The 13,892-nt window shown below is 37.6% G+C and overlaps 1 protein-coding gene across 4 annotated transcripts in view; it reads right to left on the bottom strand.

The window, feature by feature from the left end:
• Positions 1–13,892, bottom strand: part of rph3ab (rabphilin 3A homolog (mouse), b) — a 66,893-nt gene that overhangs the window by 32,758 nt on the left and 20,243 nt on the right. For all 4 annotated transcript variants that reach the window (XR_003404290.3, XM_026939761.3, XM_026939762.3 and 1 more), the window contains 5 exons: positions 13,715–13,883; positions 12,491–12,640; positions 12,224–12,388; positions 6,150–6,229; positions 2,982–3,056 (listed from right to left, as the gene is read on the bottom strand). Coding sequence is in view for 3 of the 4 variants with exons in the window: in XM_026939761.3 (XP_026795562.1) it covers positions 2,982–3,056; positions 6,150–6,229; positions 12,224–12,388; positions 12,491–12,640; positions 13,715–13,883 (639 nt within the window). In the remaining variant the exon portion in view is untranslated. The remainder of the gene's footprint in view (positions 1–2,981; positions 3,057–6,149; positions 6,230–12,223; positions 12,389–12,490; positions 12,641–13,714; positions 13,884–13,892) is intronic.

The following is a 13,892-nucleotide window of genomic DNA, read 5'->3' as shown; positions in this document are numbered from 1 at the left end:
GGCTCTTGAAAATTGCTGCAGTGTGAAGCCAACCTGACCAAATGAAACAGATATAAAATATCACTTCTAATGTCAACTCTAGTGCACACTTTACCAAACAAACTAGGTGTGAAAACAGCCGTAGTCTTCTATTCTCTATCACTAGAGAAGTGACCTTTGTAATTGAAAGGAATTGAATGATTGCAGATAAGTACTTGTTTTAGTCCCAGTTTTTTTTTTGTTGGGGATGATTTTCTTGTGCAATGTTGTGACAGTAAGTGAAACACAAATAAAAACAGAAATCAGTGTTGTAAATGCACTTTGACCTGTATTATTCAAAAACAGTACAGAGATAAGAGATATTTAATGTTGTACTTTATCAGCATCATTGTTTTTCGTAAGTGTATGCTCATTTTGAAATTGATGCCTGCAACAGGTGATTCAATCATGCGTGGGTATAAAAGGGGCATCCAGCAAAGGCCTAGTCCTTTATGAGCAAGGATGGGTTGAGGCTTGCCATTTTGCCAAAAATGCTACCTGGACTCTACCTGGACTGATGCACAGTAGAAACATGTATTGTGGTTGGACGAACCAAACAGTCAGTTTGTTTAAGGAAATACAATAATGGACATCATTTTCTCTGGGCCATCCAGATTGTTACCAGCTTAAAGTTCAAAAGCCAGGGTCGGTGATGGTGTATTAGTGCCCATGGCATGGGTAACTTCTGTGAAGGCACCATTATTGCTGAAAGATATATACACATTTTGGAGCAATATATGCTGCCTTCTAGGCGACTACTTTTTCATGAACATTCATGCTTACTTCAACAAGCCACATTCTGTATGTGTTATAGCAGCATGGCTGTGTAATCTGAGAGTGTGAATGCTAGACTGGCCTGCCTGCAGTAGATACCTGTAGGGAGTGATGGTGCATTATGAAGTGCAAAATACAAAAATGAATGCCCCATACAATTGTGCAGCTTGTAAACGGAAGAATGGCAAAAATTCCACTTTTACAACTGGTTCAGTTGGAAACCTGTGCAGAATGAGAATGAGACAGGTGGGTGTTGTAGTCCTTGGCAGCCATATTTGTAGGCCGTGCGTGTCGCCCTCAACCCACACCTGCTTAAGGCAGGTCCATCTACATAATTATTATTATTTTCCATTCCTGTTCAGATAAGGCACTAAGAAGGTATCTTTACCTTTTTAGTGTTGATCAACTTGTGGAAAATAGCCATAGCCAACCCCCTAACGGCCCTTTTGGAAAAAGTTCCAAAGAAACTTAAATTCCACTCAGCAACTGACCAATCCTTGCAAAGCCTCAAGGAGGCATTCACAACAGCATCCATCCTTAAACACCCTGACCCAGCTAAGCCTTCCATTGTGGAGGTAGAGGCCTCTGAAACAGGAGTGGGTGCCTATCACAGAGGTTCAGAGAAAATTCCAAGCTGCACTCAGTGGCCTCCATCTACAAATACTCACTCCCACCAAACAAAACTATGACATCAGGAACTGCTGGTCGTGAAGCTAGCTCTGAAGGAGTGGAGACACTGGCTGGAAGGCGCACTACACCCGTTCCTCATTCTCACTGACCACAAGAATCTCGAGTATCTAAAAACTGCCAAATGGCTCAAGTCCCATCAAACAAGAACGGCCCTCATCTTTGCCAGGTTTAATTTTAGAATTTCATTCCTACCTGGCTCCAGAATAATCAAAAAAATCATCTCCTCCTGCACCACATGTACTCCATCCACTAGAAAGCTAGTCCCTTTGACAATCCCACAACACCCCTGGTCAAACCTTGCACTAGATTTCATGACAGAACTCCCAGACTCCCAAGGAAACACTGTCATTGTCGATCAACTTTTCAAGTCACTCAGCCTGATCCCCCTACAAAGTCTATCCACAGCCTTTGAAACTGCAGAGCTACAGTTCAATCATGTGTTCAGATATTTTTGCATACTAGAGGACATTGTGAGAAGCACAATTCACATCCCTACTCTGGAAAGGATTTATGGAAAATCTGGGAGTGGCCATCAGTCTCACCTCTGGATATCACCCCCCAAGCCAATGGTCAAGTTGAACAACCTCCAACCTTTACCAACCTCCTCTGTTTCCCTGGAACACTAACCCCACAGATTCTCCTTCAGTGTATGTGTGGTTCAGGTGGAGTGAACAGTGAACAAGTTTTCCTGGTTTTTGTGATTTTTACCTCTGCCACTGATATCTTGTTTGTTAATCGCTGGACCTACTGCCTGTCCTTGGCCAAGTTTAACCAAGAGTTTCTCGGATTTGTTCGTTATTTGCCAACTTTAATACAAGAACCGACAACTGCAGCCATCTTTCTCACCTGACAGTTGTTGGTCATTGCTGCAGTGTTTTGGCTGAATTGAAAGAAAGACAATTCAGTTCTGCCACATTTAAAGCGCTACACAGTGGAATGCAATACCGCATGAGCTGACTGCATTTTGAGTTTTGCAATACTGATACAAATAAAGCATTTCATTGTTAAAAGCAAATCCAGATACCATTTTTCAGTTAGGACATCATGTGATGAATATCTTACTTTTGCTCATTGCATTTAACATTTTCCACTGTAATAATTTTAAGTGACATGAGTTCCTCTCCATATAAGACATTAAAAGATGACATCTTGTTTTCTAACCAAATTCCCACAAATTACTTGTTTTAACACTTGCTTGTTCAGCTAAGTGGTAGTCCACATTTATTTTCCTTTAAAAATGTTTTAGAGCTCTATCTTTAACAACTTTATGGTAAGGTAAAACATCCATGTATACCACATACAACCATATATATGTATATGTATACCACATACAACCATAATAACAATTTAGTGCATTGTATAATACAGCAACACAGCTAACACTGTGGCCCTACAGTGGTGGTTATCTGCATTATGCTAAGTGGTTCTAACAAGTTGTCTAATGTCTAATAAGTCACAGAGATGAAACAGCTAGAAGCAATAAATGCTCTTTTACAAACCTTGCTTGCACCAGGTAGCAGATGCAGCTTGACATAGGGATCAGCTAGTCCATTGGAGTCCATTGGTTTCAAACCCTGAAAGAAAAAAAATGCATTCTTTTAAATAGGTCTATAATCAATCCCTGGAAAATGTGTCAAATTATTATATATTAAAATTATTTTAGGGACAATTGAATAGAGCTCTTATTTTGTTTTTTCCCAGTTGCTTTTGCACTGTCACTTTCAACATTCTTCAACTCAAGTTGCAAAACACTATACACAATGCTCAGTGTATAAGCACAACAATCAAAGTAAGAACACTGGAACATTTTTTTTTGCTAATACATGGAACAGTCTTCACCTGGTTTAACAAGATCAGTCACAAATCTATGCTCAGTTCTCCATTATAAAATGGTCACAGACATGTACAGAAAAAATGTAGCAATAGTGGGCACCTAGGGCAAGAGGTGAAGGAAGACACAGAGGTAGAGGAAGAGAAAAACAATACATTTCAAATGAAAAATGCCACACTGATTGAAAATGTTATTAATCACGGAATGGGCATGTGGGAAGCAGCGCATCCCAATTTGAGCTGCTTCACTGTAGCAGGAATCATCAGAACCTTCAGAACAGAGAACAGTTGAGTAGGTAAACTTGCAGAAAATCTTGCTCTCAAGAAACAAGATGCTTTCATGTTTGAGCATGACCTTTCACTGTTCAGAGTAGACCAGCAGCTGGTGGATGAAACTGAATGTTCAGCTGAGAACAAGAGGCTGAAATTGTGGACATGATTTTTGGCAAGTAATGCGATGAGACATTGAGATATTCAATTACATATACTGGAGGACAATGAATTCTTTCAAAATATACACAGCGTTTCCATAACTAGCATTGATCAGCATATAAGCTTACATATATAGCAGTGTGCCTTTGACATGCACAAATTCAAAGTATTCTCCTCACTGTTTCTTTATGATTATGTTTATTCAAAGAATCCTAGAACTTGATGCAAGTGCTACACCAGCTGAATTCATCTTTACTGATGAGGCAGGATGTATTCTGTCTACAAGGCGCTGGTGGGGAAGGGGTGGAAATGTCATCCTTTGTGCTGCACTTGGTCAGAAAGCGGTGATCCATAAGCATGCAAAGCTTGGGCCTGATAAAATATCTGCTGTTCTTGATGCACTCTATGACCAGTTGCTCAAATGTAATGCCCCAGACAACACCACATATCTTGTTGTATGGGATAATGTAAGCTTCCACTGTGCAACGTGTCAGATAATGGTTCACCGACCAACTTCATATCAAAGTAATCTTCTTCCACCATGTTCTCCTTTCCTTAATACAAGTGAGGAGTTTTTCTCAGCGTGGCATTGGAGGGTGTAGGATCGAAATCCCCATAAGCAAATCAGTCTAATGCAGTCATTGGAACAAGCCTGTGGTGATGTTGGTGCTGACACTTGGATTTGTCATGCATGAAGTTTTTTCCCCAACAGCTTGGCCAAAGAAATCATTAACTGTTAAGTGGATGAAAGCCTATGGCTGAATCCAGAAGACAGAAAAGATAATCACTGATGTACTGTAGCAATTGTAGAACAGTTCAAATGTTCTGAATTGCTTTGGTAACTCATTGCTTTCCTACAAGAGATTTTTTGACAATAAGTGTTTTGTGTGAGTCAGAATTTAAGTGTGGCATTCAAATCTGATAGTTGGTGCTTCAAATGTGATAGAGGACTATGTCTGTTCACCCACTATGTCATTGTTCCCTGTGTGTATAGAAATTTGCACATGGAGTATTTTGTAGTGCCGGCAACAATTTTGTGACACTTGTGTATAGTGTTGAAAGTTGTGTGTTAGCAACTGGGGAAAAACTGTAATACGAGTCCATGCAAACACAATTAGTGCTTAAATAGACATTAAATATCACTACTGTTCAATTACACATAATGGTGTACTCCATCTGGTGGATAAAGTAGTGATGGGAATTCTGACTCTATTTAGTAAGTTACAACACCCAGCTCAGCTCACAAATAACAGCCTTTTACAACTTTTATGGCTTCTGATTGACTCATTGTAGCTTTTTTGTCATTACTTAAATATATTTCATTTAAATTGTTCAGTGTGGTCTACTTCTGACTACACTTTTGTTTTAACAAAGTAACATAATATATGATATAACGTCTATTTGTGTAAATGTAAAACCAACAATCTGCTACATATTTGCATTGACAAATACAGTTATACAGGGTGTCCCAAAAGTCCCCATACATGGGGAAATTAACGCTTTTTAGCAAAATGTCTTCCAAAATTTTTTATAGTTTATATCCTATTTTTTTCAGATAGCCTTTAAGAATGCCTTTGACAAAAGAAGAACGTATTGAAATCATCAGTTGGCTGGATTGGGAAGCTGTCACAAGGTTGCGATGGACTTTAAAAGCAAACATGGCAATCACATCACACTCGACACTGTTGCCAAAAAATTCACAAAGACTGGAAGTGTTGCAGACCAACCAAGAAGTGTATGGCCACGAACATCCACTGATGAAGGCACAACCAATGTGGTGCTGGCATATATAGTCCCCTACATATGGACACTTTTGTGACACCCTGTAGTTTCTATGTGTATTTATTGTCCCTGCTTTGTCTATGCTTAACTTGAACTGGAATTTGAAAAATAGTACAGTTACTTTACCCTTCTATTCATTTCAACACATTACACTACGTACAGTACATTAAGGGTTATTTGGCCAATGACCCCAAATGGGCATTATGAGTTTTCTGTGACTCCATTTTTTAAAAATTCCTGATTAATAATTTAGGACTACATTTTACATTTTTTTGTAACATTTTATTATGTCAGTAACATATTGTGGCAGGTGGGGGCATGGTCCAAACAGCTTGTTAATATGCATTAACAGATCAGCCACTGGTGTGCCACATTAATTTGCTTACTCCCCCACTTCCCCCTGATAGGGGAAAGACTAAAGTAGCAGCAGAGCAGTCAGTTGCTTTTACTGTACTTGTTATTCTGTTCTAACCAACATCAAACAAACAAATGCTCTTCAGAAATGTAAGTCAGTCCTGAACGTTTACCTATTAGACTCATTCGTGAATTGCACATTACTAGGAGGAAGAAGGTGTATACATGTCTTTTATAGACAGGCATTTATAGACTTTTGCTACTATTACCTTAGCTCTTATAATGTTGCACTGAAGGCTGTTATTCTCTTGCTCATAAAGCAAGCTGAACTCGAGAGCTCCCAGCGTTGCTGCAACAAACACATTTTCACACTTTGTTAATTGTATAAAGAGTATTACTAATATAAGAGGAAGGAATACATATATTTTTTTCAGATCAGATGTGACTATACTATGACATTATTCATGCTTTTCATGAATCTTAAATGAGAAAACCTTCTCAGAAAATCATAGTCATTATAATGAAATGCTAACCCCATTTGGACTTGGAAAAAAAAAAAAAAGCAAATGTGTCCCAACTTTATAGCAGATTCTGATATCGAGTACTGCATATTTTTCTGATCTTAATGGAATATGGAGTAGATATGGAGTAAATATGATAATATGTCATTATTCTTGTCAATTGTAGCCTATAGAACAGTTTCTCAATTTGGAAAAGACATCACTGCTTTGAAACTGTTAGCTTGCTTACTCAGTCACATTAGATAGAAACATAGAAAGCTTGCCAGAAAGTTCCACAGGAGCTTTGGTTCAGGAGTTGTATAAAGTTATGTTCTGCAAATTGCTATTTGTTGTTATAATTTGTGAATGAAAATGACTTCTTTTTCCAGAAGCCCTGTTTTTCAGTGTTTTCCATGATGCTTACTAGGCACCATTATTATAATAATTGAGTAATGGATGATGAAAATTAAGTAAGTCTGGGGCTGCATCTTTGGTCACCAGAGGGAGGCACAGGACTGGTCAGAAGTAATCAGGAGCAATGAGCAACACCTGGCCTCCTGGCTACTTAAGAGGAGCATACAAGCTCTTATGTGTTTAGTCTTTGTTTCAGAGTTCTGGCAAAAGACTTGGCTGGTAATTTCTGGTATTTAAAAACTAGAGCTATATTTTAGTCCTTACTCTGCATTAGGTTGACCTTGCCTTGTCACTCTCTCGAGTTCTCGAGAGAAAAAAAAACATTTTGTTTTCTGGTTAGCTCCCTGTAGCGAGCGGTCAGAGTTTTTTCCCCTGGCAATCCTGAAGTTTATAACTAATATAAGTTTGAACGTTTCCCGATTAAGTCTATAATTTTAGTTCCACCTTTTGGTTTTTGTTTTCATGAACCCTTCTGTTTTTGTTTTGGTTGGTCTTGGGTGAGTGTCAGACCTTTTCAACCTGGAGATCGCAAGTTCAAGTCTGACACTGGGTGATCTTTAATTTGTAATTGTCTTCTGTTCATCCTTCCTATTTGTTCTGCACTTGGGCCACACCAATTAAGCACTGGTTGGTGTCTCACTCAGTTTGCGTGGGTCTTCCATACATGGAGGCCTGGATTCAATTCTAGCACAGGTTGAGTCACCACATTACAAATACTTACTTTTTGTGAAGTACACTCTGGTTATTTAATGCTTCTAATCACTCTTAAGCAATTATAAAGTGTCCTTGAAAGAAAATGTGCCACAAAGCAGATCATTAATCATTGTTATGTAAGAAGAGAATTCATTAATGTTTTGTCATGGTATCTTTATATATCTAAAAAAACAAACAAACAGAAGACGTAAAGAAACATGCCAACATCATCTGGAAGAGAAGTAATTGACAAAGAAGTAGAGAGTCATTGCCTTACATAACAATTCACTAATATCATGAGAGCACAGTTGAATTCTCAAATCTGACTGGTCCGAAGGTGTTGTCTTATTATCCATAACAGCAGCTTTGGCAGTAGTCAATGGCTTTGACAGCTTAAATTCAAATTAATTGCAAGCAGCATTTTCAGGGGCCAAGCACCCAGACTTGGTAAGCCACACGCTCACAGACACGCTACAATTGCTGCCTAAGAAATCACAGGAAAGCAGAGCCATAACTCTGCAAAGAGATTCAACAGTGATTTGTAGTTTCACTCATGATGTGTATGTTTTACCACGGACAGTGGTGGAATTCACTGACTGTAGGAGGAAAGGTCTAGATGAACAAATGGGCAGCACAGTGGCATTGCTGCAGCATTGTTTAGACAGGTGTTTGGTGAAGATTGGACAAAATTTGGAAGGGAAGTACCAAAAATTGCAAAACTTCTTGGGTACATTCAGGGCTTGGTCCTGAAGACACTTTTTCAATTTTCATGATGATACGTAGATGCATTGCTGAGATACACCCTCCCATCCAATTCTTTTGATAACTTTTGTGAGGCTTACTCTGAAGATGAGGGTGCCAACTTTGGTGATGATTGGGGAAAATTTGTAGGAAGTACATTTGAACTTCAAATGTTGGTGTGCATTCGCTTCAGCATACTCCAGGGAATTATAGGAAAAATGAACTGAATTTATCAAAAACTCTGTAAAAGTTGTTACAGTTCCTGACCACAAGGTGGCCCGGTCACAAGACTTCTTGGTTGCATTCAGGGCATGGTCCTGAAGATACATTTCTAGTTTCATGATAATACTTAGCTGCATTGCTGAGATACACCCTCACATCCTGTTTTTTGTATTTGCCAGCGTGTTGCAGGAGAACGGGTTTGAATATCAAAATTCTTTTGATAACTTTTGTTCAGACAGCTGAACAAATGATGTCAGCCAAATGTTATGAAGTTTGGACAAAGTTTGGAGCACGAGTAGCAAAAATGGCAGTTAGATGTAAGAATTTTTGACATGTTATTGCAACTTTTGACCAAATTTGTTGCATAGTCTCAGGTCATGGTCCTGAAGATGCCTACCAAGATTTGTGTCAGTTCGCAAAATCGTTGCTGTGATAAAGCCTCACTTCCTGTTTGGCGGCTTTGCTGTCAGATTCGTTGGCCCATTACGGGCAAACCCTGTGGACCATTCAAAATTCTTTTGATAACTTTGAAGATGATGGGTGCCAAATTTGGTGATGATTAGACAAAATTTATAGGAGGAGTAGTGAAAAAAAATGTTTTGACAAAATCCAAGTCCGGAAAACCTAATTAGGTGGAAATTGACATGGTATTGAACTCGTCTCAACTCAGGGAATCCAGGGATGCCTGGCTTTTAAACTTTGGACACACAGTTCAAAAGTTATGACCATAAATGTACTTCCAAATTAGGCCCAAATTTGACTCGATGGTGGCGCTAGAGCATTGGCAACACTTTGGTCAGAATGTTCCTTAGACTCTCCCCAATAAGTGTGCCAAATTTCACAACTTTTTACCAAACGGTTCTATGGGCTCCCATAGATAGTCTAGCCCCTAGCCAGAAGAAGAAGTAGAAAACATAGAATAACAATAGAGTGCCGATGATTGGCCACCTAATAATACTATAGAATGTTATGGTTTCTATATTTCTATATAACATTTAATTCACAGTGACTTGTATGGTGGACAGTATAATAACAAACAGACTTTTTTTTTTAAACTGTGCCATTATTTATGAAAGAAAAATGTATAAAAAGCTCTTTTTATGAAGATATGTGCGAAAGCGTGTTCAAGCGCCGATTTGTGAATGGAGGACGAAGCCGGAGAAGGTGAGTGGTAAGGAATGCACACCTGCGGGGAGTTTGACTAATGAGTATTCCGCGTTGTAGTGAGCTGGGGCGAGGATAAGCGTGAGAGAGAAGAGCGCCTCGAGAGATAGAGCCCCGATCCAGCACAGAGCCGTGTGCGTGCAAGTGTACTGTATGTGTGTGTTGAACTTAAATAGACAGTGGAAAGCGGAGAAACAGAGAATAAAATGCCCAAGTTGTTCTAAGCCTGCCTCCTGCTTCCTCATTTTCACCCAAACCCGGGAGATTGCTACAGTATGTATTTAACATTTATGGAAACATTCATGAGTGTCATTGCTTTGTAAACAAACTAGTCTCACAGGACACATTTGCATGCAACATATATGTTGCACCTTCTATACGGTGAATATCAACATTCTGTTACAAGCGTACATTACATAGCAACATATCAAACTTTCATATGCTCTATATGTGACGTTCTTCACCAACATACTTTAACCAAGCCCACCTCTACCAATACGCTATTTGATATATAATAAACAATTTTACCTATTTTGTAAACACACTGGGCCTCATTTATCAATCTTTTATTAAAGTTGTGTGTAGATCTTCGCATAAGCAAAACCGAACAAAAATTTTCTGCCGGATTTCGGAAACGCCTATTTTCTTATCATATCATCTTTCGTATCATACTTGTGTGCATATGCTGCTCGCCCACAAAGTGCAAAGCGCATTCCTGACACAGCTCATTTGCATGTAGTGACACCCACAAAACTCCATAAAACTTCAAATGCACAGACAGCTGGAAGCATGAAATGAAGATCAGGTTAAATGCTGAAAGGTAGATATGGAAGTTATTTTGATTCACTTCTATGTCAGTAAATATTTAACAATATACAATATTAATAATAACAAACATGCTCTAAATCTTCTGTCAGCTAAGGCATTTCTTCATGGCATATGGATATGCACAGACAGACCTGCCCATCCTCTGTTTATACAGCGCTATTTCTTTTGTCATAACTGAATGATTCATTTTATTTGATTATTTTATGGGTTTGTTTTGACTCATATTCTATATTTTTAATAATCTTTAAAGAATGCCAATAATATTGTAATTCTTAGTCACTGACCTGAACTAGCATGAGGATGTGTTTTTGATAGTGACTGTAAAACACTTCTACAGTATAAGTGGATAATGTATTAAATGTATTATCTATTAGATGCTGCAAATGTAATATGTAATATACTAAATGCTGTAAATGTAATAAAAATAAGCAATTTAAACTTGACAGTATATTCCATATATAAAAGTGCAGTAATCCATGCAAATTATATCATTTGAAGTCCATTGAGTTTACATTAGTTAGTCTTCTTATGCATGAATTTACACACGCTAATGAGGACGAATAGAATACGAATATTTTTCCAAATTTACAGGATTTTCATGAACACCACCAAAATTACTTAAAAAATTACTTCATACATTCTTCGAATGATTTACGATCCTTTAGTATCCAGCTAACCCATTGTGTTTTATTACCTACTCAGTAAATACTTTAACATATCAACATAAAAAGTCAATAAATGACAGTTACTCTTTATTTATTTTAATTCTAATATTTATTCATTTTTCCTGTTTATTCAAATGGCTAAATTGTTGTAGTTAACAATTTGCAAATACGTATCATAATAAAGTAGGTATTGTTAGTTCTAGTTAGTGCTAGTTCTTTAAATCAAGTTAATTAATGCTTACATTAATGCTAATATAATGTTTATTAATGCACCCTCACTTAAAATACTTAAAAATGCTTCATAATACATCAACAATATGGTAGTTATCATTACTATCCTTAGTTAACGGTTAACAGACATACTGTATTACTTAACAGTTTAGTCATCCTTACTACTGTGTTAAGTAATGTTTACCAATGTACACGTTTTTGTACTGTAAAGGGTTATCAATATATGTAAATAGATATTTATTAGAATCAGCAATATGTCTAAACAAACAAACACCATCAACTTCTCTGGTGATTATGAAAATATTTTTTTTTAAAAATGTCTGGCACAACCACACATACCAATGCTGAGATTTTACAGATTATTTTGGTGTTACAATAAAGAAAATAAGCCACTTAATTAACCTAATCTAATTAAACATAATATTATTAGATTAATCAATTAAATAATTAGCCTATATCTAATTAATGGTTACTGTATAAAGCTGTAATTGGTGGTGACTAACATTCATATGGACATGGTGCCAATCTTTCTGCAGCAAGAGATATTTCAGTTCAAGCCAAATGTAGCATGCATCCTTGAACTATCTACATGTACCTATGCTTTCAAGTTGGTCACAATCAGTTATCTCATACTTGTCAGATGCCTCAATTATGAGTTAATTGAGGCATCTGACAAGTATGGAAAACTTCAAAGAGAGACACAGTTTTTTGTCTTCAAGTGTCTTCTGAGTTAGAGTGTCTGAAAGCAAGACAAAGCCAGAGAGAAGAAAGTGTTGCTCTGTTTTGAAAGTTGCATGGGCTGGCTAAAAATGCTGCCATATGAGTGGTGGTATCATAAAATTTACAAGAAAATTTTAAAAAAGGCTCAGGATAGCTTGATCTTACTGGTTTCATCAGAGTCATAGCTATTGGTTTCATCCTCATCTTCCTCTCTTCCAGGGGTCTGTTGACAGGCATGTGCCAGACTGAAGCTGTCAGGCTCACTCTTTTCCTCTCTTTCCACAGGGGTCACTTTCTCCTGCAACCCATTGCCCATGAAGGCCCCTTTCTCTGTTATTTTTGGGAAGATATAAACCAAACAAAATAAGAAAACTAGAAATCTTCAGACAAGAAAGTTATAACTATGAGTAGTATGGCATGATTTTAACTCACTCTGTTGAGTTACACAGACAGTAGTGGATTGGTGCAGTTTTATCATAGCAGATCTGTCTGTTTCTGAATAACAGGTACCAACAATAATGGCAGGCTTTGGAGCGACAGATGGCTTGGGAGCAATAGTTGGATGACCTTTCAACTCTGGAGCTACAAGACAGATGCCAAACATATCCAATGACGCTCATGTAGATAATATGAATATGACTGTTTTATATTTTTGCTTATTGAATAGGTGAATAAGTAAGCTGTTTATGGTCTCTAATTAAGTGGGAAGCTAGTGAATGATAGATGGTAGTCAGCTGATTTACACTCAATGTGGAATTTGTATTTGTAACTCAGTTCATTTAGCTTGTTTTTAGCTAGATTAGATAGCTAGTTTTAGCTAATTGTTTTAGCTAGAGAACTCATGATAACTGGTAGTGACTAACGAGAGTGTGTTGGTGAATTTCTCTAACTTCAGTAATCTCAAACTAGGTAATATCAGATGATATATCAGTTATTTGTGCCCTCTGCTCATCTGATCTGTGTTTTTTCAATCTCTAGTGAGTGTTTTAGCTAGTGTGCTAACATCTGCTTTGTGCCAAACTTTTTTGACAGGTTGGAGAACAAAATGCATAGAGTAAATAATAAAATACACAGAGAGCACAGACTGGGAAAAAAAAAAAAACACAACCAGGCTGCTGTATCAGGCAGTCACAGTAAAAGCAAACTGATTGGCAGTAACTATCTAAAAGACTAGCTCTTATTGAGAGGTTTTGCTGTTTCATCTGGTGCTCTAACTTTGACAGTTACACTGATTTGCTCAAAAAAAGTTTTTAATGTGTCCTAAACTGCATACTATCTCACTAAATAGTATGTCACTAGACTATTGTTGCTACTGCTTTTTAGGCATACTACTTAGAGTGTGTTTTGTTGTTTGGACACAGCCTTGAATTATATCTGAACGTGTGCACATTCAGCCCTGAGATTAATGCATGCAGTGGTGAAAGATTATAATACAACCCACATTGCAAGATATTCTTCTGCAATTAGCTCAAAACAGCGTTCCAAAAATCTTAATATAGCTTCAAAAACAAAATAATGCACCATTTTGAGTAAACAGTTGTAATATTTCTAGAAAAAATACATTTTAAGAATAAAGTTTTTTGGGGGCAGAAAACAACAACAACAAAGACTTAGCAGAATCCAGTTAAATGATATTAGTTAAATGTTATAAGTTACCTCTAGCCTGCACTTGAGTCTGGGCAGCAGCTACAGATGTGGCAAGAGCAGCTTGGTTCTCAGGTATTTTCTCAGAATTAGGCTCTTTGCACTTGGCTGTTGGCATGGCAGAAGGCAAAAACTGTTTAGGGAGGCCCTTAAAGAACCAGGCCCCAGATCGCTTCCATACCTTAGAAAG

This window comes from Pangasianodon hypophthalmus, chromosome 24, assembly GCF_027358585.1.
Source record: "Pangasianodon hypophthalmus isolate fPanHyp1 chromosome 24, fPanHyp1.pri, whole genome shotgun sequence".
Lineage (NCBI taxonomy): Eukaryota > Metazoa > Chordata > Actinopteri > Siluriformes > Pangasiidae > Pangasianodon > Pangasianodon hypophthalmus.
This window is presented reverse-complemented; position numbering and strand designations above follow the sequence as displayed.